Genomic DNA, 22529 nt, shown 5'->3' on the forward strand with positions numbered 1-22529 from the left:
ATCGCCAGTCGTAGGGGTTACGCCTCTAAGATGGGTGCTGCTTCAGGCGCTTGTTCACAAGCCACTCCAAGTGCTCGAGATTCTGTGGAATATGGAGTACTGTATCCCGAATTGGTACTGGAGAGTACCCTTTCCATCCCAGTTCAGGAGCAACGCGAGAGAAAGGGCCGAGGCACCCAGGTGTCTCAGCTCTTCCTGCCAGCACTACAAGTGCTCCCCGAGTGCATACGAGTGCTCGATCAGGTTCACAAACTGGTGTCTCAATCCCGTTGGTTCAAACGCTTGAAGAAGCAGGGAAGAGGTTCCCTTCAGGAGTCCTGCGGGACTTCCAAGGGGCTGCCTCTATCCAGGGAGGCAATTTTCTCTCTTTGACTCTTGGCGGGAACCAATTCTCTTCTGGGGTCTCGCATTTTGGGGGCCGTGAGTGCGCAGCCTTGAGAGGCCATACCCTTGTTGTCAGTCCTTAGAAGTCTGCGTCTAAGACTGGTTCTGTGCCTGCCCCTATCGGGTTTCTTAGGAAGCCGAAGGGAGACCGCTCCTGATGATTGTTTTTTGAGATTTGGGAGTCTCATAGGGTGCTTGGATTCCCTGAATCACAAGTGTTTACCTAGCGAGAGGCACAGGACGAGAGAAGGTGCCGAGACACTCAGGTGTCTCGACTCTACTTGCCAGCTGCTTCGGTTGCTCGGTCGGGGCCCATCCTCGTGTCTTGGACCTTAGGGTTTGAGCACGCAGTATAGCAGACATAGAATCCCCTTTAAACCTTCTTCTCAAGGGGCTTCAACCTCGAAGGAGTCTAGAGTTTGGGAGGTCAGCGCTAGTTCATGGCAGAGGGGTTGCACCGCACCCAGCTTCTGATCACGTTCGCACGATCGGATTGGCTCAGCTCGGCTCGGCTTGCTTACCCAACCCACCCCTGATCGCGTTCACGGGACCGGCTCAGCTCGCCCCTCTTGCCACCCAGTCAAGATCGCACTCATGTCATTGGCTCAGTTGGGCTCAGTCCCCTTGGTTCAACCGAATCAGGCTCTCAACACTGTTCAAGTGAACTTTCTGTCCTTTTCAGGAAAGCTCTTTGCCACGGCAGAAGCGGCCTTCTTCCCTTGTGCTGCAGTCATCACCTTCAAAGTTAAGTATACCTTAGTTTTACCAGACCACTGAGCTGATTAACAGCTCTCCTAGGGCTGGCCCGAAGGATTAGACTTTATTGTACGTGGCTAAGAACCAATTGGTTACTTAGCAACGGGACCTACAGCTTATTGTGGAATCCGAACCACATTATAGCGAGAAATGAATTTCTATCACCAGAAATAAATTCCTCTAATTCTTCATCAGCCTGTCGTAAAGGGGAATTGAACTCCGGCCCATCGAGCGACAGTCTGAAGCTCAACCGAAGTCGGCCAACAAGGGCTTTGTCATCACCTTCCGTTGAGTATCGCTCATGGTCTGCCTCTCCTGCAGCAGGTAAGGATGCTCTTTCTCCTCACCCGTTCTCTTTTCCTCTCGGTTGTTCCAAAGGGGTGCAGAGACAGACAGAGAGAACTATGAATTTGTCTTTCTTGAGTCCGAATACTGGGATGTACTTTTCAGGATCAGTCCCGGATCATCTCATAGTACTACCAGGTAGTTGAGGAGGGTTTCTTGGGATCTGTCAAGGTCCTCCCTCTAGGGAGAGAGGAAAGGGGATTTCACTCTCCGGAAGCATCGGGGATCTTCCTCTTCATGTTGCGATCACCCTCGTTTCTCGGAGAACTTTGCGCCAATTCATCAGCGTGAGGATCTCTGGGAGAGGACCGCGGCTCCCCCTGTGATTAATCTTCATCACTAGTAGCCCTTGCAGTTCCCGAAGGGGCCAGGAGTTTCGATGGTTTCGGTTCTTGCTTGCAAGAGCATTCTCAACCAGATGAATACCTTTTCTTTGGACAAGGAGTACATTCAGGTTGAGACACCAATTGAGCTCCTTTTTCTTCCTCTGCCTTGACAGAGTATGATTCTTCTTGCCTTGGAGGTGTCTTGCTGATTGCAGGTTGTCTGGACTGGGATCTCTCGCTGCTTCTTGCTGTGAAAGGTATTCTCTTCTGCAACGAGAGGCGGCGAACCTGGAGGGCACTGCTTGGTTTCCTCCAGGCAGTCTCCTGATGGATCCACGATCCTTTACTTTTTTTAAGGCTTTATCTCCTCAGATGGGACCATTCCTGGAGAGGACACTGCCTTCTGGAGACTGGTCCTGTCTGGGGATGGGCCTTCCTACACAGCACCAGGCGGCAACCTGTGGGCCAATCTGGTGCTAAGAAGAAGGACTTTGTCCTAATTTGGATTGCCAGTTTTTGTAAGTCCCGAGTCGGCTCGACCCTTAGGAACAGACTTTTACTTGGCTCTGCTTTTCTCTTTCAGAGATTTGCCAGATACTGTGCTAGTCAAGGAATGTTCCAGTGGACTGCCTTGTCCTATTGAACAGTGGCCAAGACCCTTGGGCCTTCGCACCTCTCGGCCCTACCTGAGGGTCAGGCCAGCCCTCCTCAACTCCTAAGAAGTCCCAGGCTAGATCGTGGAAACACACAGCCCTCCTTTTTCCTTCCGGGAAAGTGCGCATACTTGTGTTTCTTTCCACCCTCTTTTCTATTCGAGAGGAGGACAGAAGGAAAGGGAGGAAGAAGCATTGACTGTACAGGAGTTCTACTGTAGATGCCTGGATGAAGTGATACTTGTCGAGTCTCTGGACTTGACAGCAACATTGCCAAGACCTGGTAGTGGATATCCTTCAGGAGAAGTATCTAGCAAATTTTTAATCTGTCCCATCTCCTCTCCCATGGTCCTGATTTGGGAAATGCCAACTTGGCAAGAGCTAGTCATCTTTGGTATCCTGTCATCTTGCAGAAGCTTCCCCACAGGTCAGCTTCTCCTTCATTCTCGTCATTGAGAATGAAGGAGGTCTGCTTCCAACCTTCCATCCTTCTTTCCCCTTCGAAGGATGAGGAAGAATTTAGGCTAATGCTTGATTGACAGGAACCTTTGAATATGCTTGCATATTCTCCTCACGTTATGTGTCTGCTTTTGGATGCATCAATCGAGGAATAGGCCCGCGCCTGTAAGACTGTTGTCTTCAAGGTGTGCAACCAAGATGATAAGCACCTTCTCATCAACATCCTGAAACTCAAGGCAGTCTTTTTGGCCTTCCGAGAATTTCAGGATGGGGTTCATGACACTCAGTGGCGCTATTTAACGGCACCACAGTAGTGGCATACGTCAACAAGAGGGGAGGGTGTTGTTTTTTCCTCCTGTTACCCAGTTGACATTGCAGGTACTCGAGTGTTCTAGAGTGCACTCAATAGTTCTGTCAGCCAGATACATTCCCAGAGGGGAGTGTATTGGCAGGTGAGCTCAGCCTTGGGTTCGAGTGACTGGGACAGGGTGCTCTCTCCACTCATTTCTTCATAGAGAGACTGCTCGATGGGGGGGGATCCCTATTGTCTTTCTGTATGCCTCCCTGCACCACAAAAGTCTGTAGATTTCTGCTCCTTCGTACTTGACCCATGAGCTGCTACGATGAGGCATGCTGTCCTTATGGGAAAACATTGATGTCTGCATCTTCCCTCCGTATTTATCTGATTCGCTAGGGTTCAACAAGCATTGCTCACCCCAAGTCATAGACGAATGCCGGAAGACCTCGCCTTTTGCCTGACCTGATAGCTCTGCTTCCGAGGCATTGAGAAGAGTTCTCCCTGACCCAACCTCCTGTGTCAGCTACACAAGAAACGGTCCACCAGACAGCACATCCCAGTGTTTTCAAGACTAGGGACTACTGTATCCAGCTTCCCTTGCAAGTATAGGCTTTCTCGCCAAGCAACACTGGATATAGCTGGATATCTCTTGTGGTCCTCTGTAGCACTGTTCCAAGGACTGGATCTGTCTTCGCTGGTTGGTGTCATTGACGGGACTTCTTTTTGGGTCAGAGTTGCTCTTCAGCGGGTTGCAGACTTCCTGTCTTCTCTGCCGAGGGTTGCTTCTCTCCAGTTCAGTTGTGAAGGACGTAGGCCCCATGTGGCCCAGTTTTCCATCTGAAAGTAGCCTTTTTCTCCTCAGTCAAGGTTTAGCTACTGATGAGAAGCTTCTATCGGTCTTGCCGTCCCTGGGACCTGATGTCCCTGAGTGGCATGTGACTCATTTAGGGTTCTTATGAGAAGCTTCTATCAGTCTTGCCGTCCAAGGGACCTGATGTCCCTGAATGGCATGTGACTCGTTTAGGATTCCTCTCTCATGCTTTGCACGCTCCCTTGCGAGAGTCTTCAGACAGAGATCTGCCCTCTTAGGATCTTCTCTCGTCTTGCTCCGGCCTTGGCGTAGAAGATGGATGTTCTTCATGGACCTTCTTTGATGTAAGCCTACAGGGGAAGGGGATCAATACCCCAATTCCTTCTTGGATGTGGTAGTGGACTCTGAATCCGTTGGCATCTTTTGCCAGGTTTGAGTCCTTCTTGATCCCCTTCTTCTTGGACTTTGTATTCGGTGATCCAGATCAATCATTACTTTGTCCTGTTAGGGTGCTGTGGCACTTTCTGAAAAGGCTCGACATTCCTAACCTGGATGTCGTCAATGTCTTCGCTGGTACTGTTCCAAGAAAGAAGTGTGTAAGGGTACACCTTTCTCTTGGCTTTGTGAAGCGATCGAAAGGATATACTCTGCAGCTGGCGATGACAACACCTGTACTCTCTGCCAGAGAGCTCACGAAGTCAGTGGCTTGGCCCATCCCTCGCATTCCAGAAGATTCTGTCGGTCTGGAAGCAAGATGTGCTTTCATAAGACCACACTCTTGTCTTCTGCCTTCGGTCTTTGCCCACAGGCCCTTGGAACCGTTTTGCCTTGGTCCTGTGGTGGCTGCTCAACAAGTTGTGTTTTCATACCTGGCTCCTTTAAGAGGACGGGTAGCATCTCACCTAAGGTGTTGCTTCTGGAAGTGAGAAGGATTCTGAGAGTGACTGGCCTCTCCTCCTCCTCCTCCCTCATCCTCCTACTTCTCTTCCTTCGAGCTGGGAATGGGACTCGAACCGACGCTCACTGGGACTGGCGTCTGATGCGGTAAGACTACACATCGAGCACCCATTATATTTTTCTATCTAGAATTATAGAAGCAGTCCCACTGGCAATAAGGAAAACCCTGTTTTGGGTCGTTCCTTACTGCCTCCAATTCTTTAGATTCTTCCCAGCCTATTTCGTATGACTGACGATTCCTCACTCATTCTAAAAGGTCCAGATGTCTGAAATTTGATTTTGCAGTTCCTACACTCCGATCAATATGTCAGAGGCTCAGGTACTCCTCGTTCTTTCGACCAGGAGAGTAGCCCAGGTGTGCAGAACTCCAGTCAGTTCAGGAGACTCACTCAGATTCCTCCCTCCAACCAGTGAGTCTTACTAAGATAAAGAGGTTCCGGAGTGGACGCGTTATCGTCGTGGGACCTCTCCAGATGGCGGTGGAACGACGGCCGCCTGGATCAAACGTCCACAATACAACCCCACTGCGAAGACAGGGGAGGGGAGAAGAGGAGGAGTGGCTCCCCAATGCTCCGCAGGGTACCGCGCGCCGGGTGGCGCGCGCAACTGGATCTCCAGTTTTTTCTGAAGGGATATGGTAACCCGGCTACTATATCCTACAATTAATCCTAGCCGGTGACATAGAATTAAACCCAGGCCCCTACACATGTCCCATCTGCAGCACACGAGTCACAGCTTCTCGCGCGGGGTGGATCAGTCCGCTGCAACTTGTGTGGTGGGTGGGTACACCGGTGCACCACACTGAGAACACTAAAAGACTACAATGTACATTGGAAGTGCATCATATGCCGTAACACACACACACAAACAAACAATAACAATACACAACAAGCACTTCCTATCCAACAAAACACCAACCAACCAACACCACACAGATCACCATCTCCCACATCTACCACACTTTCCTCCAATCCCAGAACACCATCACCCATTCCTACAAATCAAACATCCCCACAAACCCCAACACCCCATAGCACACACTCACCTAACGCCCACAGAAATGCACCACTAAATACACGCACTCACACACTTAGACATAATCGCCGCAACATAAACATCTTACAATTAAACATTGACGGTATTCGCAACAAACGCATTGAACTAAAACATTTCATGCACAAACAAAAGATCCACATAGCCATCATTCAAGAAACAAACCTGAAACACACACATAAAACACCCAACATACCAAATTACACAGCCATCAGACAAGACAGACAACATGGTGATGGCGGAGGCCTCATCACATACATACACCATAACATATCCTACATTGAAAAAACGCAGCACATCAGAACACTAACACAAGTAGACAGACATACAGAACTACAAGCATTTAATATCAAAATAGGGCACAATAAACAAATCACAATCATCAACACATACATCCCTCCAGAATATTCACCGGGTTTACCAGCAAACTTCACAATTAGACTGCAGGCGCTGAATACCCTCCCAGATATACTTCTGGGAGGAGATTTCAATGCCAAACACACAGACTGGTACGCCCACCAAGACATCACACACAGAGGCACAGACATCTCAACACAATTAGACCAGCTATACATACTAAACAACACAGATATGCACACACATACCACACCAAGCCAACTTTAGTCTCACTTCCCCAGACATAACATTTTGCTCACCCAACATAGCACCATCAATCACATGGAAAACACAAACAGACCTATCATCAGACCACCTTCCTATTTTAATAACACTCCGAACCACACATGACACTTTCTCACATACAAGACGCACCATCCCTAACTACAAGTGCGCTGCCTGGGATGAGTACTTGGAAACCACTGAGGCTCATTTCCAGGAGTTAAACCACACACACATAACGTCATCACAGACACTAAACAATACAATTCAATGACATAATAAACAATGCAGACAAAAGAAACGTTCCTAAAGGCAACAGAAAACACAACCCAAACTTCACGCCTGACATAAACAGACTCAACAGAACGAAACAATTTAAGAAATACACCAACCCCACACACAAATCACAACAAATCATACATGATTTAAACACAGAAATAAACACCAAATTAACTCAAAAACAGACAGAGAACTGGCAAACTTTTCAAGGTACACTAGACTACAGAACCAACCCATCCAAACTACACAAAACTATCAACAGTCTCATCAATTCAAACAGTGGGAACACTCAAAGTCACGCCTCAATCACCACATCTGACAAGATCCCTTCACGCAAACAACAAGCCAACATCTTAATAAACCACTACGCAAAAATCAGCCACCTTCGCAAATACAAAGAAGACAGACACATCTACAGACGCAAACAACAGTTCCCATTAGATTACACAGTAATATTAGCCACAACAGAAGACACTGCTAGAATCATTAAACAACTTAAAAACTCTGCAGCCATGGGCATCGATAACATTTCAAACATTCACTTAAAACATCTAGGCCCCCATGGCACACAAACACTGACAAACATAGCCAACTATTCATACGCACACTGCATTATACCACACACTTGGAAACTGGGGAAAATAATAGCACTTCTAAAACCAAACAAAACACCTACACAAGCAGCTTCACACAGACCTATAACTTTACTCTGCACACCATCAAAAGTAGTAGAACGCCTCATCTTACGCAAAACCACACCACACATACCACTGTCATCCACTCAACATGGCTACAGACCACACCACTCCACAACAACACTACTCACCAACCTTACACAAAAATACAAGATGGCATTAACTCCAGACGCCCACCACAAAGAACACTGCTAATCACAATAGACAAGAGTAAAGCCTTTGACGCCATCTCTAGACCACTTCTCATCAACAAAGTTTACAACACCACACTACACAACAACACCAAACGCTGGCTCGCCAATTACTTAACAGACAGACAAGCATTTGTACACTACAATGGCGAGTCATCCAAAATCAGAAACTTCCCGAACGTCGCCCCACAAGGCTCCGTCCTAAGCCCAACACTTTTAACCTATTCATGCGTGACATACCAACACCACCTAACAACATATACATCTCCTCATATGCAGACGATCTAACAATCATATCAATACATGCAGACAAAAACGTATGCTCCACACAAGTACAGACTTACATAACACAACTTGAAAAGTGGCTCACACAAAACAGATTACAGGTAGCACCAACAAAATCCACAAGTACACTACTCACTAGTCACAACAAAGAACATCAGTACAGACCCACAGCAACGCTGAACAACACCACAATTCCACACACACACACGAAACAAAAATCCTAGGAGTCACATACAACACTTCAATGTCATTTGCTCCACATGTCAGTAACATCATCAAGAAATGCAGACCTAGACTAAATGCACTAAGATCACTAACAGGTACAACATTTGGACAACAAAAAGAAACTCTCATCACAGTATACAAACAATACATCCGCTCCATAATAAACTACGCCAGCCCAGGCTGGCACCCTGCCATATCCAACACACAACTAAACAAACTACAAATAATACAAAACACAGCTCTTAGAATCATCCTTGGCAGTACACAATCCACACCAATAGATCACTTACACGCTGAAACCAAGATTCTCACCATCAGGCAACACTTAGACATGAGAGGCACACAATTCTTGGCATCGGTCATAAACAACACAAACAGCCCATGCTATTACCTTCACGACCACCCTCCAACACACAGGCAAATAGCGAATACACCACACAGACACTATACAAATATCTTGAATTCTATACCACCACCCACAAACATCACACAAAACAAAAGCACATCCACACTCACCTCACCTCACCAGACAAGCACTTAATAACCTTCCCAACAACAAAATACTCGGCACCCCACCCAACATAAGCAGCACAGAAACACAGCTCTCAAGATTGGAGAGAGTACACCTGACTCGACTTCGCTGTGGTCATCACCAATCACTAAACACCTACAAACACCGCATAGACAACACCCAAACAGACATATGTCCACTCTGCCAAGTTAGTCCCCACACAATTACACATCTCTTAGTAGATTGCCCTAACTTGGCACCCCTTAGACGACAACACAACATCCACACTACCACACAGTTATGGTCAGATCCAGTAAGCGTGGTGTCCTTCTTGCGCGGTGCAGGCTTCCTGGCATAACAGAGTCTGGGGAACCACAACAACAACAACAACAACTAAGATAAAGACCTATGGTTTGTATATTGTGTAGGAAAAAATCACAGTTTTTAAAAGTAAATTGTATTTTTCCTAACTATATAAACCTGAGGTCCTTTAAATTACATTTTTATGCCCACCTGATGCCACCCCCCAATTTGACTCTGGGCCAAAAGGCAAACTGGAATGTTTACATCTAGGCAGCTGAGTATTCCCGCCTACCCAATGGTAGTTACTGCCTAACCACCTTATTCAAGAGTTTAACGGCTGTTTCCAGCTTCGCCGTAAGTAATTCCTAATGTAAAGGAACTCAGGTTTGTATGGTTAGGAAAAATGCAATTTACTTTTAAAAATTGTAATTTTTTACTAAGGTTTATTTCCAATGCAGTTTTCCATGGAACTATTAGTAAAGTGTAATCTTTTGTGTTAGATGAGATTTTTGTGCTGTGTTTTACACAAACCAAGGGTGCCGAGTCTGTCCCCTCAACCTAATGTGGCCTTAAAGGTTTGGATTCCTACTGAGAAGCCCCACTATTAGAAATTGAGAAGCTATTAGGCTAGTAATTTGTGTCACAGTTTGGCAGATTTGTGTACATCATGTGAAAAACTATTACAATAAAATAATTCCATTTTGTATTTGGAAAATACATAATAGCCCAGTTATAAGGGAAAAAAAATAGGATACAGTGCCTTGAAGCTTTTGCCAGAGTTGTATAACTAACAAAACTTGTCAAGAACAGTGTCATGACACCAGCGTAGTTTATGGCACTTGTAACATGACAGATGTAGGAGCCAGTGAAATTACTTTGTAAAGCATGGAAGGAGTGTTTTAAAACATGAATTCACCATACAGTTTATGCAGTTGCTTTAAAGCAGCAAGAAAAATACCAGATACAGAACGAACAGTGAATTCAGTAGGCTACCCAGAAATGGCAACAAAAGGAAACATAAAGGGTGTTTTAGAGGAGAACTTCCCCAAACATTTCATATGATAATAATTTGTGGCATTATTGGTATAGAAGAACATTTTCTCACTGTAACAGACTCACATATGTGTTTTATTTCCTTACAAAAACACAAAGTTATGAAGAAATACCATGTGAGTGGTGGATTGATAAATTGAGTTCTCAGAATGCATGAACTATTACAATAACCAAACACTTGAGATTTCTTCAGAAATTATATGAACGGTAAATATAAAAATAGTAAAGTGTAGCAGGGTAGTGAATGGTATCCTTAGTACCTCAATGTCAATGGTAGTTGGAAACTCATCCCTTATATATTTTAGGTTAGATAATATCCAGCAGTCCACTGGGAAACTAAACTCGCTAGGTTAAAACTCCAGGCCTATCCCAAAGGTTTATGAAATGCTAAATAAATGAACTAAGCATATGCATCACAGCTTGACATCAGGTAGGTTAAAATGATGTAAGACGAGTATAATGACAATTTGCTCCTAAGGGAATCAAAGCCACCCCCTTTTATGTTGGAGTATTCTTTAGTTCTAGAAGGAATCAGCTGTTTAAGCTTGGTAATAATGTATGGTTAACTGGTGGTCAAGAACCCCTCACTCACCTACCTTCTCTTGTAGGGGGTAGTGTCATCAGTGCACCTCATGCCTTGCACTGTAGGCATCACTTAGGTTTTTTGCAGAGTCCCTTCGCCCCCTAGCTGCTATAACCCCTTTCATTCCTTTGACTGTACCTCCATTCACATCCTCTTTCTTCCATCTTACATTCCTTAACCCTCTTCTAACAATAGTTTCATATTGCTTCAGCTGAAAAGGGTTTTCCTCCTCCTCCTCCTGTTATGCCATTCAGACCTTTTTATTCCTCTCAGTTCCCTTTCAGTGCTGAATGACCTCATAAGAGGTCCCGGCACTTGCTTGGCCCTTGGTCTGAATTGTACATTCCGTTCCTTTCCTTTCGATCGCCTGCTTTCACCAAGCACTTTTTCTTTGGCCATCGTGAAGTGACGATATTGAGCTGTGCTCCTGCTGACTGCCAAATTTGAACTTGAGGTTTCGTTTTGAGCGTTTTGTTTATTTTAACCGGGAGAAAGTGTTGATGTAGATATACAGGCAGTCCCCGGTTTACGACGGGTCTGGCTTACGGCGCTCCGAGGTTACGACGCTTTTCAAATATATTCATCAGAAATTATTTCCCGGTTTACAACGCATGTTCCAGGGTTATGACGCGTCGTACGCTGATCCGACAGAAGACATATGGCTCCAGAACGGCAGAATAATCAAAATTTGGAGTCTTTTTAATGAAAAACTCAATAAAAATGCAGTTTACATTGTTTTCAATACACCCAAAGCATTGAAAGTAAGGTTTTCTTAGGATTTTTGATGATTTTTTGGTTTACCACGATTTTCGGTTTATGACGCGGCATAAAAATGGAACCCCCGGGGACTGCCTGTAAAGGGCGAGTCCCTACTACTGTATATGCCACTCCAGTCTAGCGTTAGATTTGCTTCTGTCATGGGAAGAAGGCTTGGGTCGTTCACACACATAGTTAGAAGGGGTTATATGCCGGAGGTTAGGATATCAGTTTGCCTGCTCTTAGCATGTTGACTGCTTCCATTAGCTGTTGAGCGTCCAGCAGTGGTTGTCCATCTTTTTGGGCAAGGAAAGGAAGCACAAGCCCCTCCTTCCTGCCTTCATCTTCTTCCTTTCTCTGGAAGATGAGGAAAAGTCCTTGAAGACCTCACCAGTTAATTTCCTTGTTATCATGCTAAGCAACTTTGTTTTTGTTTTTGTGATATATGAGTGTTTGTTCCTACATGAATACAACCTTTGGTCTTTACACATGGATTTTACTTGCAGCACAAGCTTGGAATGGCCGTTTGACTGTTAAACAAGGTGGTTAAGGAAGGTAGCTACCGATGGTAGGGGTGGGAGTCCCACCCACCCAGTCGGTATGCATTCACTTTGCTCTAGGATGTAGACGTCTCCTCTGCCCAACAGGACCATTTGACTGACCTTTGTTTTTATTTGTAGAGTCCTTGTGTATATTGTGTTTATATGATAGTATAGTTGTGTGTTGCCTTTGTGATCATGCAGACCCACAACTTATCTGAGTCAAAGGAGAGGAAGTCTTGTCATGAGGGGCTCCCTAGGCACGAACAAACCCTGCAAGCGCTTCTTCTCTTGTATGAAGATTGACCCGCATACTCTCTGCACATTGTGCAGGAAGCAAGTACATAACCAGAATAGTCCTGGTTCTTTCTGAGTGCTGTGTCTGGCTGTCAGAGCAGTGGATGCAGTTCAACTGGAAAAGGAAAAGAGAGAGGTGGGTTTCCCCGATGTCATTGGAGGGCAACACGCCTCCAGTGATGCCGAAGTTTCTCTCTTGAATCCTTCCTCCCCCCGGCCAAGCTGCCTCTCATTGTTGCCACTCCTAAGGGAGCGGTCTCCTTCGCCGTCTCCTACCGCTTCATCAGTAGAGTTGGCATAGGGGGCGATGACCCAGGATGACTCCTCACTGGCGGTCTCTGTTCATTGAAGGGTGGAGGGATCCCCTTCAGGGCAAAAGGAGAGTGCCTCCCTCTAACCCGACTTTGATTCCAGCTTTGGAGGAGCCCAAGGGGCTAAGGGGGCTATGACCTGCCCTAGGCCTCCCAGGGGAGCCTCCCTGGAGGGCGTGATTGATCACTTTAGGGCCTCTAGTACTCCCCCAGTGAGTGCTGCTTCTGTGACCCTTATTACGGCAACGGTTACAATGTTGATCGGATCTAGGACCGCCACTATGGCAGTGGTTCCTATGATCATGCATCCTGCTGTGTGTCTGCTGTGTTCCTCCGACATAATTCCCTTGGAGACATGTCATCCTCCAAGCTTTGTTCAAGAAGACTTGCCGTGACCGCAAGAAGAGGTCGAAGGAAGGGAGTCGTTGTACATCTTCATGTACTGATGCCTCCTCCCCTTCTTCTTCCAAAGCTTTCAAGCAGAGGAAGAAGGTTGCCTTTCTCAGCCGTAAGAAGGCCCGTAGGCCTCTTAACAGTCAGCCTTCTTGCACGGAAGAGGATAAAGGATTTCTCGTATACTCTCCTGTTGCATGGGGCTCTATGGACCCCTGTACCATGGGAGCATCAGGCTTCCACAGGAAATCACCCAGGCTGGTAAAGAACCTTCTACTGTTGCACAGGGTTCCAAGGACCCCTGTGCATTGGAAGCAGCTGTTGCACAAGGCTCCATGGACCCCTGTGCCATGGGAGCTACAGGTGCATGGGGTCCCACAGACCCCCTTGTCACTGGTGTCTGTCCTGGGAAGCCACTTCCCTGAGGTAGTAAAGGTTTTTCTACCACTGCACAGGGTCCCACAAACCCCTGTAACACTGGTAAGGGTTCCCGGGCCTGGCCCAACGAGAGAGATTGAGTGCTTAGTGTGCAGGCACTGCCTTACCCCGTTCATGTTCCCACACAGGAACAGTGCCAGGGTCCCGGAAAGGTGATGCCGGCCCACAGTTCCGCTCACCTGGGAAAGCAAAGAGGAGGTCCCCCATCCAGTCTTCTTCCCCTGTAGAGGACCCGGCCTCGAAGAAGACTGTCAGCCAAGTACATTCCGGGGAACTGGATCGTAGTGGCAGACAAGCTCAGTCGCCAAGGTCAGGTGATAGGGACAGCCCCTACACCCAGACATTGTGGAAAGATTTTTCAATCTTTGGGACCTCCCAACTATAGATCTCTTTGCAACCTGGCACAGAAGCTGTTGGTGTTCTTCTCTATCATTCCAGAACCATGGTACAATCCCAAGTGCAACCCAGCACAGAAGCTGTTGGTGTTCTTTTCTATCATTCCAGAACCATGGTACAAGCTCAAGACCTACTTCTTTCCTCCATTTTGTCTGATTTGTCAGGTGATCAACGGGGCATGATCACCCTGAAGCTCCGTATGACTCTGATGGCTGCCAAGTGGCCACATGCCAAATGGTATCCAGACTGCTAGCTGTACTGTCCAAGGTACCAAGAGAGATTCCCCCTTGGCACAACCTGCTATGCCAGCTGCACGTAGAGAGGTATCGCCAGGCTGTGGAAGGTCTGTCATTTCATTCCTGGAGACTATCCAGCATCTCTTGCGAGCGAGAGGTCTTTTCTCGCCTCAAAGGGACAGAGATGTCTGGATACCTTTGTAATCCTCTGCGGTTGTGTACCAGGGGAAATGGGCTGTCTCCTGTGGTTGGTGTCATCGACAGGGTCTCTCTTTGGTCAGAGCTATTCTTCAGGAGGTAGCGAACTTTCTCGTCCTTCACAGAGAGAAGCTTCTCTCCGTCTCAGCTATTTTGGGCTACAGAGGAAAGTAGAACATCCCATATGTTCAACTGCCCTTGACCAAATCCTTTGCTTGAAGGGCATCGATCTCCCTTCCTCGTGGGAGATCTACATGCTGATGAGAAGCTTCGAACAGTCTTGCCATCCCATACAGAGTCGTCAGACAGGGATCTGACCCTCAAGAATGTTCTTGCTTGCCCTGGCATCAGCAAAGAGAGTTGGCGAGCTACATGACCTTCAATGCTAGCACTTGAGGGGATGGGGACCTGTCATGTTCAAGTTTGTCCTGGAAAATCATAGCGAACACTGAATCCATCAGTCCCTGACACCAGATTAGAGTCCTTTTTTGGTAGTAATTGGGATGAGATACTACTGTGTCCAGTCTCAATAATTCAAAGCCCAGAAGTCTGGCAGTTGAACATACTAGGGGCACAGGACTCCTTCCTCAGCTCTTCAAGACCAGGAAGAGATTCCCTGGTGGGTAGAACTCCAAGTCGGCTCAGAGATTTACCCAGGGTCCACCCTCTAAAGGGTAAGTCTCCTATGTACAGACTGAAGGTTTATATTTGTAGAGGAACAAATTGCAAATTTTAAAGTAATTTGTATTTTTCTTAACATACAAACCTGAAGGTCTTTACATTTACGGCCCACCTCAGCCACCCCTCATTCTGGTGCCTGGGCTGAAAGGCAAAGTGGAGTGCAGACCATTGGTAGCTAGCAACTTTGAAAGTTAACAGCCGTTCCAGCTAACATCGCAGCCAAATCCTATGTAAAGACCTTCAGGTTTGTATGTGAGGAAAAATACAAATTCCTTTAAAATTTGCAATTTTTATAACACAAAAGCCGTAATACTTTTTGTGCTCATTGTCTTCCATCAGTGCCAGTCCTCATTCTGTTTGTTCTGTAAGCTGAAGTCAGTTGTGTGCTCTCTTTAACCTGTGCATAGCGCTTGTTCTTGTTGGCTTGACTGGAGGAAGAGGTAAAAGGCAAAGAGGAGCATTTTTCCTTTTGCCCGTTCCCCCCCCCACTCCTGCCCCGTAGGGAAGAAGTGCCCTCAGTGCACCTCAGGCAGTGCACTACAGGCATTTCTTAAGGTTCTTTGTAGCACCCCTTCAGCCCCTAGTTGCAACCCCTTTCATTCCTTTTAATGTACCTTTGTTTGTATTCTCCTTCTTTACTCGGCTCTCTCTAACAACTGTTTCATAGTATGGCTCCAAGGTTTCCCTCTTGTTACGCCTTCTGAACCTTTCTATTCCTCTCAGTTTCCCTATCAATGCTGAATGACCTCATCGGTCCCAGCTCTTGACCTGTGGCCTAGATTTTATATTCCATCCTGTTCCATTCTCCCCATCCCTGCTTCTGCCGTGCCAGCAAGTCCGAGACTGGTGACGAGACTAAGGTCTGGTCAGGTATGAGTGGTATGGCATTAATCTAGTGAGTACTTCAAGAATACAATTTCACAACAGCAAGATGACATCAGAATGGAGAGTCTTGTGAGACACACAACAGAATGAGTGAAGTTCAGTAAAGCCCCCGCATTCGCATTCTCATGATTCACGGATTCACACATTCGCGAGTTTCTCTATGGAACATATCTACCCATTATTCGCTGAAAATTCGCCCGTTTGTGGTATTTTTCACTGAGAAATATTCACTAATTACTGTATATTCTTATAATTTTAATACTCAGGTATAAGCATTTTTAGAGGGTTTTTCTTGTGTTTAAACTATCAAAATGGGCAGTTCTTAGTGTTATTAGAGGGGTTTTAAGTACTTGCGGATTTTAGGTATTTGGAGGGGGGGTGTTGTGGTACGCATCCCCCGAGAGTAGGGGGCGTTCACTTTAGTTCCAGTGGACTGTTGGTGAAAGTGTACCAACAATGATGTTTGGACAACTGTTCGTCCGGAAGACTTGGGAATCAGTGTTTGTGGAAATCATGACTGTGATATGGGCTCAGTATGATTGATGGGTTTGTTATGAACAATAAATTAAAAGCTTCAGTTCTATGTAGAGTTTTCAAATAATCTTTTACCTTCTGGTATTTCAGAGTTTCTGCCCTCGAACAAGAAGCTGTCAGTTTGTGGCGTCAGAGTTTTGGAAATGAATGGGGTCCATCAGTGAATTTAAGTGCAAGTTCCTGTGAGGGGTTGAATAAGTTCCTAAAATAGGAAATATAAAATTCTAGATGTCAGATCTGTGCATCGGTGACGGGAGAAATTGGAAGAAATAAGATAATAAATAAATAAAAGTGATAGAAGTGGTGAGTAACAACAGAAGGAAGTGAAAAAAGTTGGTTTCCATAAGTGAACAAACAACGTCAAAGGACCAGAGTCTAAAATGAGTATATTGGGATATCCTCAGAAAAGCGAGACTGGGGATCCAGTAGCGATGTCTCTCACCGAGCATGAAAATATAGGTGTAGCGGGCAGTGATGCCTCTGCCAGCTATGCCTCTATTTCTTTGGATCCAACGACGGAACTCAAGACGGAAATCGAGACGGACGTAGAGGTGTGTTATGAGTCTGATGGTGACATGAAGTATTGTAATATGCAGAATTCGTTTGATGAATTGTTGAATACTAGTAGAAATAGCCCGTATAATTCAAGACCAACAACAGTTAGACTTGGTCCAATTCCAGTGCCAAGTTCACGAATATCGTTAACGCAAGAAAGTACTAACACTAATAACACAAATAGCAATAATAATAATAATAATATTAACACATTTCAATTTAGAACAGTGGCGCAAGCAGCGATCATTACCCAAGCCACCCGATTCTGTGGAGTAGTTGAAAGTTCAAATCCTGACAAAAGTAGGCTAGAATCATATTCTGTGAACAAGTGGCTAGCTGATGCAGACAGTCGCATTTCTGCAGGGGGAATAACAGACGAAAGAGCTAAAATTAACGAAGCCTTGCTTCTCATTAGTTCAGAAAGCGGTGATGCACACACAACTTTGAATTCAGTTATATTCAACAAAATAACCACGTACACTGAATTTAAACGCATTTGTTTATCAATCTGGGAACCAGTAAGTGATCCATTGTATAATCTTAATAAATTCCTTACCCAGCATTATGACGGAGAATCCATAGCAAATCTTCATGCAGACGTTGAAGAATCGACACACAGATTAATAGAAGACTTACAGAAAACAGACATCACCATAGGAGATAAGAATGATTTTGGTGACGAAGCAGAGAATTTAGTCGATTTAAGATATGTTTTGAATTACTTGTCGTTTGGAACCATATATAACGCACTCGGAGAAAAAGAAAAGAAAGCTTTCAGGAAAGTTAAACTTGATCCTAGAAGTGATAGCCTCACAGCTTTAATAGCAATGAGGCGTGAAATGCAGAAGAAAGAGATGGATTTTTCTAAGGAATCTGTAGGGGTGACAGAAACACAAAATGAAAGGAAAGGCAGAAATACCAATGATTCATATAAAAGAAATAACAAGTATAATGATGATTCCAGAGAAATAGGGAATAGACAAACTTCCTTTCAAAGGAAATATGCACAAAATACTAGGAAAAATTGGAATCCAAACCAGAAAGGAAGACAGAATCAATCGAGGAATGGTCCACCCATAAGATATCACAACGGTCAATATTCAAACACAAATAATTCAAAACCAGAGAATAATTCAGCTCAAAGAGCTACACCAAAAATAACTTGTGAAAACTGCGGGTATACCAATCATTCCACTAATGAATGCAGAAAGCCTAGAATCTGTGCAGTTTGCAAAAAGATTGGGCATTTAACTAAAAACTGTTGGTTCAATAATAAGGAAGCCAGAAGAGATTATAGAGATAAGTAACAGTCGCCCAAATACAAATAAACCATCCAGTCAGTTACAATTAACCCCTTTACAGAGAAGAGAAAGTAAATCCTTTCAAGGTGATGAAAGAGAAAAAGGAGAAACAGCTACAATGGGAAATGAAGGTTCATCCGCATTTTCCTATTTACAGAGCAAAGAAGTAGCATCTTCCATGAAAGAGGAAGAAATAAACAGAAAGGATCTGCCTATTGTAAAGATTCCAATAAACGGAAAGACATGTACTGTACTCGTTGATTCAGGTAGTACTGCAAATATAGTTGATAAAATAACTTTAACCAGATATTTAGGCATTGCAGAAACCCAGATTCAGGGTCAGAGTGATAGAAGGAATAGCAAGGAAAGAGATTAAAAGTCTGGGGAATGTGAACTTAGAAATAGATATTTTGTCACATGAATTTATTGAAAGTTTTCTAGTTTTAGACAGACATTTTCCTGCACAAGTATTGTTCTCATTTAATTTAATCAGGAGATGTGGAATATTAGATGGTAGTGAAGGAAAGATTAGCCTGAAACAGGACAATCAGAAGAGCGGATGTTTTAACGCTTGACGAAGAAAAGTTTCACCCAAATCTGATCAATTTGTCTGAGACAGTTTCGACAAGCAAGACAGACATACAGGAAAAGCAGATAAGTAACCAGAACAAGCAAGATAAAATAGAAACAGGTAAAAAAGAGGAATTCCCACAATTACAGAATACAGAATTGTTGAGATGTGCACATACAGGTGATATATACTTAGATATAAACAGCTGTGATGACCAAAACACTGAATCTACCGAAAATCAGGGCGCCCATACCTATAACTATAGCAATGTAGTAATGAGTTGTGAAAGTGAAGGGAAAATACTAAATGAAGTATTGCTCTTAGATAAAATAAATAAATCGGATATAAATGGTATAAGAGAAGTAACAGAAGAAACCACTGGAGATGCAGAACTTTGCTATTTTTCAGACATAGAAGAAGAAGAAATCTGTTGTGTTAGCACAGCTGATGATAATAGTGTACAATTTATACTCAACAGAGCAGTAACTTTATATCCAAAATGTTTAAAAAATATATATTTGAGATCAAAAGAGGATGTAAAGGATAAGGATATTCTATTACTGAATGAAGAATAGCCAGATTTTGTCGGAATGGATAATTCACTTTAATTATTGATGGGAATCACCAAGTTACCTCAATTTTTGATTACTGGAGTCAATCTTTGCTTAGCACAGGGCCACCTGTGTTTACAGCTGTACTGGGCCGCAATAGGTTTTCCCAAATCTCGCGATATCTGCGATTTTCCCACCCAGATGATGCTCAACCAAGCCAGCCGATGACAAGACCGCATACATTTTTTGACATGATTCGGGAAAAGTGCACGACTTGTTTTTCACCAGGGGAAAATTTTGCTGTTGATGAGTCCCTTCTTTTATATAAAGGCAGACTTTTTTCTGCCAGTATATAAAGAAAAGGAGGAAGTGTTTTGGGCTAAAATTATTTGCCCCGTGTCCAAATTCTAAAGAGGGAAGAGGCTACACGTGGAATTTTTAGATCAGTCACTCCAAGTAAATCAGTCGGTGTTTACAAGAAAAAATGAATTTCTCATTTTGAAATGTGATAAAAATCCTGTTAATGTTAAAACGACCAAGTACAATGCAGGTTTTGTGGAAAGGTACCTTTATTTAAAGGATGGAAGACAGCAGATGATCAAGAAACCATTGACCATTCAGAAGTATAATGAGCAAATGCGATCTGTGGACTTGGTTGATCAAATACTTGAACATTCTAATCCCACCAGAAAATCTTATGCTTGGTTCAGAAAACTTGGTTTGCATCTAATGGTTAGGATGGTGCTTTATTCGTTTGTAATATTTTACAATTTGCACAACTTTGAAAAAAAAGGTCAAAGTTTTCTGCATTCATCAAGATGGTCGTTCATGAAGTCCTGGGTACAGTTCGAAGTAAATTGTTTTGGATGCAACAAAAAATGGACCCAAAGCACCCAAGAGAAAGAGACGAAGAATGGCAGCTGCGCAACCTGGACCTGACCCTCAACCTGTTCGCTGGCTAATGACAATCCTAAGAACAGAAAAAAAAAAACGCCCACAAAATAAGTGCCGAGTCTGCACGCGAGAGGGTAAAGCAAAGTGGGTAAGATTGCATTGTGGTGGTTGCGAAGAAGATCCTGGATTGTGTTCGGCTGAACATTTCAGAGTTTATCCTCAGCAATAAAGCTGCAACTTACATATTCGTACCTACAAAGCTAGCATTATGGTATGGTTTGTAACATACCATGCATGTGTGTTTGTGTGTATGTTTGGAATTCCTATATTAACATTTGTATGTCTGTGTGTAATTCTTGAAGTAACACATCACAAGTGTTTACAGTATCAGCCATATAATCCCATATTGTCCATTCGGGACAACCTTCCTCCACTCTGCTTGAGTATGAATGTGACTGTAGTTCTGTTGTAATTAGACATTACTAGCAGTAGCTATTACTAATTTTATCTTAAGTATTGACATCATTGCTGTTATTGTTAATACTATCATCATCATCATCATCATTATTATTACAACAACTGAATACAGTATATACACATGCACATATAAAGTCCCTTGCTAAGGTACACCTGTTAACATTGAAATTTTCATAAAGAGGGGATTTTACTGATGTAGATTGAGTTTGCTCTTGGTACGATAAAAGTATGGAATTATGGTAAATTATTTTTACCACACCACACGGTAGAGAAAGATAATTGAGGGTACGCTACGAAATTACAGCACGGTATTTTAGCCAGGTATGAAGTGTGGAAAAACATTCAGTACCGTACCACACTACCAGCCTTGGTAGCAGGGGCGGATTTAGGGTGTGGGGTGCCCTAGGCTGGTGGCCGGTGACCTTAGGGGTCCCTCTCATTGATGGGCAAGCAAAGAGGGCCCTTACAGCTGGGCGGGGACCGTTAGGTTTCCAGGATTTGTTTCCTAATTGAGCACCTCTAGATGGCTGCCGGCAAGAGATGGCATTGCCGTGTCATGCAGCACTTTATGTTGTTCATCTCAGGGCTACAAATCACATTGCTAACCATACTTTGGAGTTTGCAGTTTGGATTCCACTAATTTAGTTAATTTTTATATTTTAATTATTAGTATTAACTTTTTTCTTGGGGCTGAGGTGTGGAGCCCTAGGCCATGGCCTGCTTGCCCCCCCCAACCTAAATCTGCCACTGCTTGGTAGCCTACTATATACATGTGTATTTTGTTTGTAATTCTGGTTATAATTTTCACAAGCTCTGTATTGTAATAAACACAGTTTTTTATTTTATAATAAGCTGTATTTTTTTCTTCAATTATTCTTATTCTTGTTTTGTTTTTGTATATGAAGCCTATAAATGATTTAGATTTCATTATGATTTGCAAAAAGACTAGGTTGTAGTGCTTGTATTTCTCTATGCATTTTATAATAAATGAATAAATAATAAATTTAAATTGGTCACACTTTTACCTTCATTTACAGGGGATTCATCATTTTTGTTTTTGTAATGCAGTCTGTAATTTAGATTTTGTAGTGATTTGCTAGTTTTTATATTTTTCTTGTCATTTTGTAGTAAATGAATAAATAAATAAAAAGTAAGTGGGTCATACTTTACGTGGCTAGTATAATCATTCCTCTTCATGTTTAGTATGAACTTTTGACTGCAGTATCTCCAGAGAAAGAAGACAGGAGAAGAGAAGCAGAAAAACAAAATTACAAATGGTTTTATACTTGCGCACAGGAGTTTTTACATTTTCACGCTTGTATGATTTGTGGTTTTGTGATGAGGTGCAGATCATTTAGATTTTATTTTCACTTACATGCTACCGTAAACTTATTTGTGCGGGTGTGATTTACTCATTTAATTGTAAATCACATACACATATATACACACATACATATAAGGGTCTTGTGCATTCAGTTTTTAGACTAGGCCCGTGTCTAGAAAAAAAAAACAAACACAGGTCCTTGGTGACATCTTTTTTACTTTAAATTGTCTTATATAGAGGAGGAGATAGACGAAAGAAGTAAGGTGTTTTGGATTAGGGAATGGTTGAAAGGTTTTGAAGAAGGAAAATGTAAAATGACAGTGTTAGGGTAGCTGCGATTTGTTCCGACACGATATACAAACCGTCGGTCCTTTATATTAGGAATTACTTTCAGCGTAGGCTGGAAA

General features: G+C 43.7%; 1 protein-coding gene across 1 annotated transcript in view; it reads left to right on the forward strand.

Moving 5' to 3' along the window:
• The window catches only part of LOC136834450 (hybrid signal transduction histidine kinase M-like), a 40300-nt gene extending 18333 nt beyond the window's left edge, over window positions 1–21967 (forward strand). Inside the window, exon 2 of the mRNA XM_067097052.1 lies at window positions 16540–21967. Coding sequence (XP_066953153.1) covers window positions 16830–18311 — 1482 coding nt within the window. The 5' untranslated portion in view covers window positions 16540–16829 and the 3' untranslated portion in view covers window positions 18312–21967. The remainder of the gene's footprint in view (window positions 1–16539) is intronic.
• The last annotated feature ends 562 nt before the right edge of the window (window positions 21968–22529 follow it).

This window comes from Macrobrachium rosenbergii, chromosome 53, assembly GCF_040412425.1.
Source record: "Macrobrachium rosenbergii isolate ZJJX-2024 chromosome 53, ASM4041242v1, whole genome shotgun sequence".
Lineage (NCBI taxonomy): Eukaryota > Metazoa > Arthropoda > Malacostraca > Decapoda > Palaemonidae > Macrobrachium > Macrobrachium rosenbergii.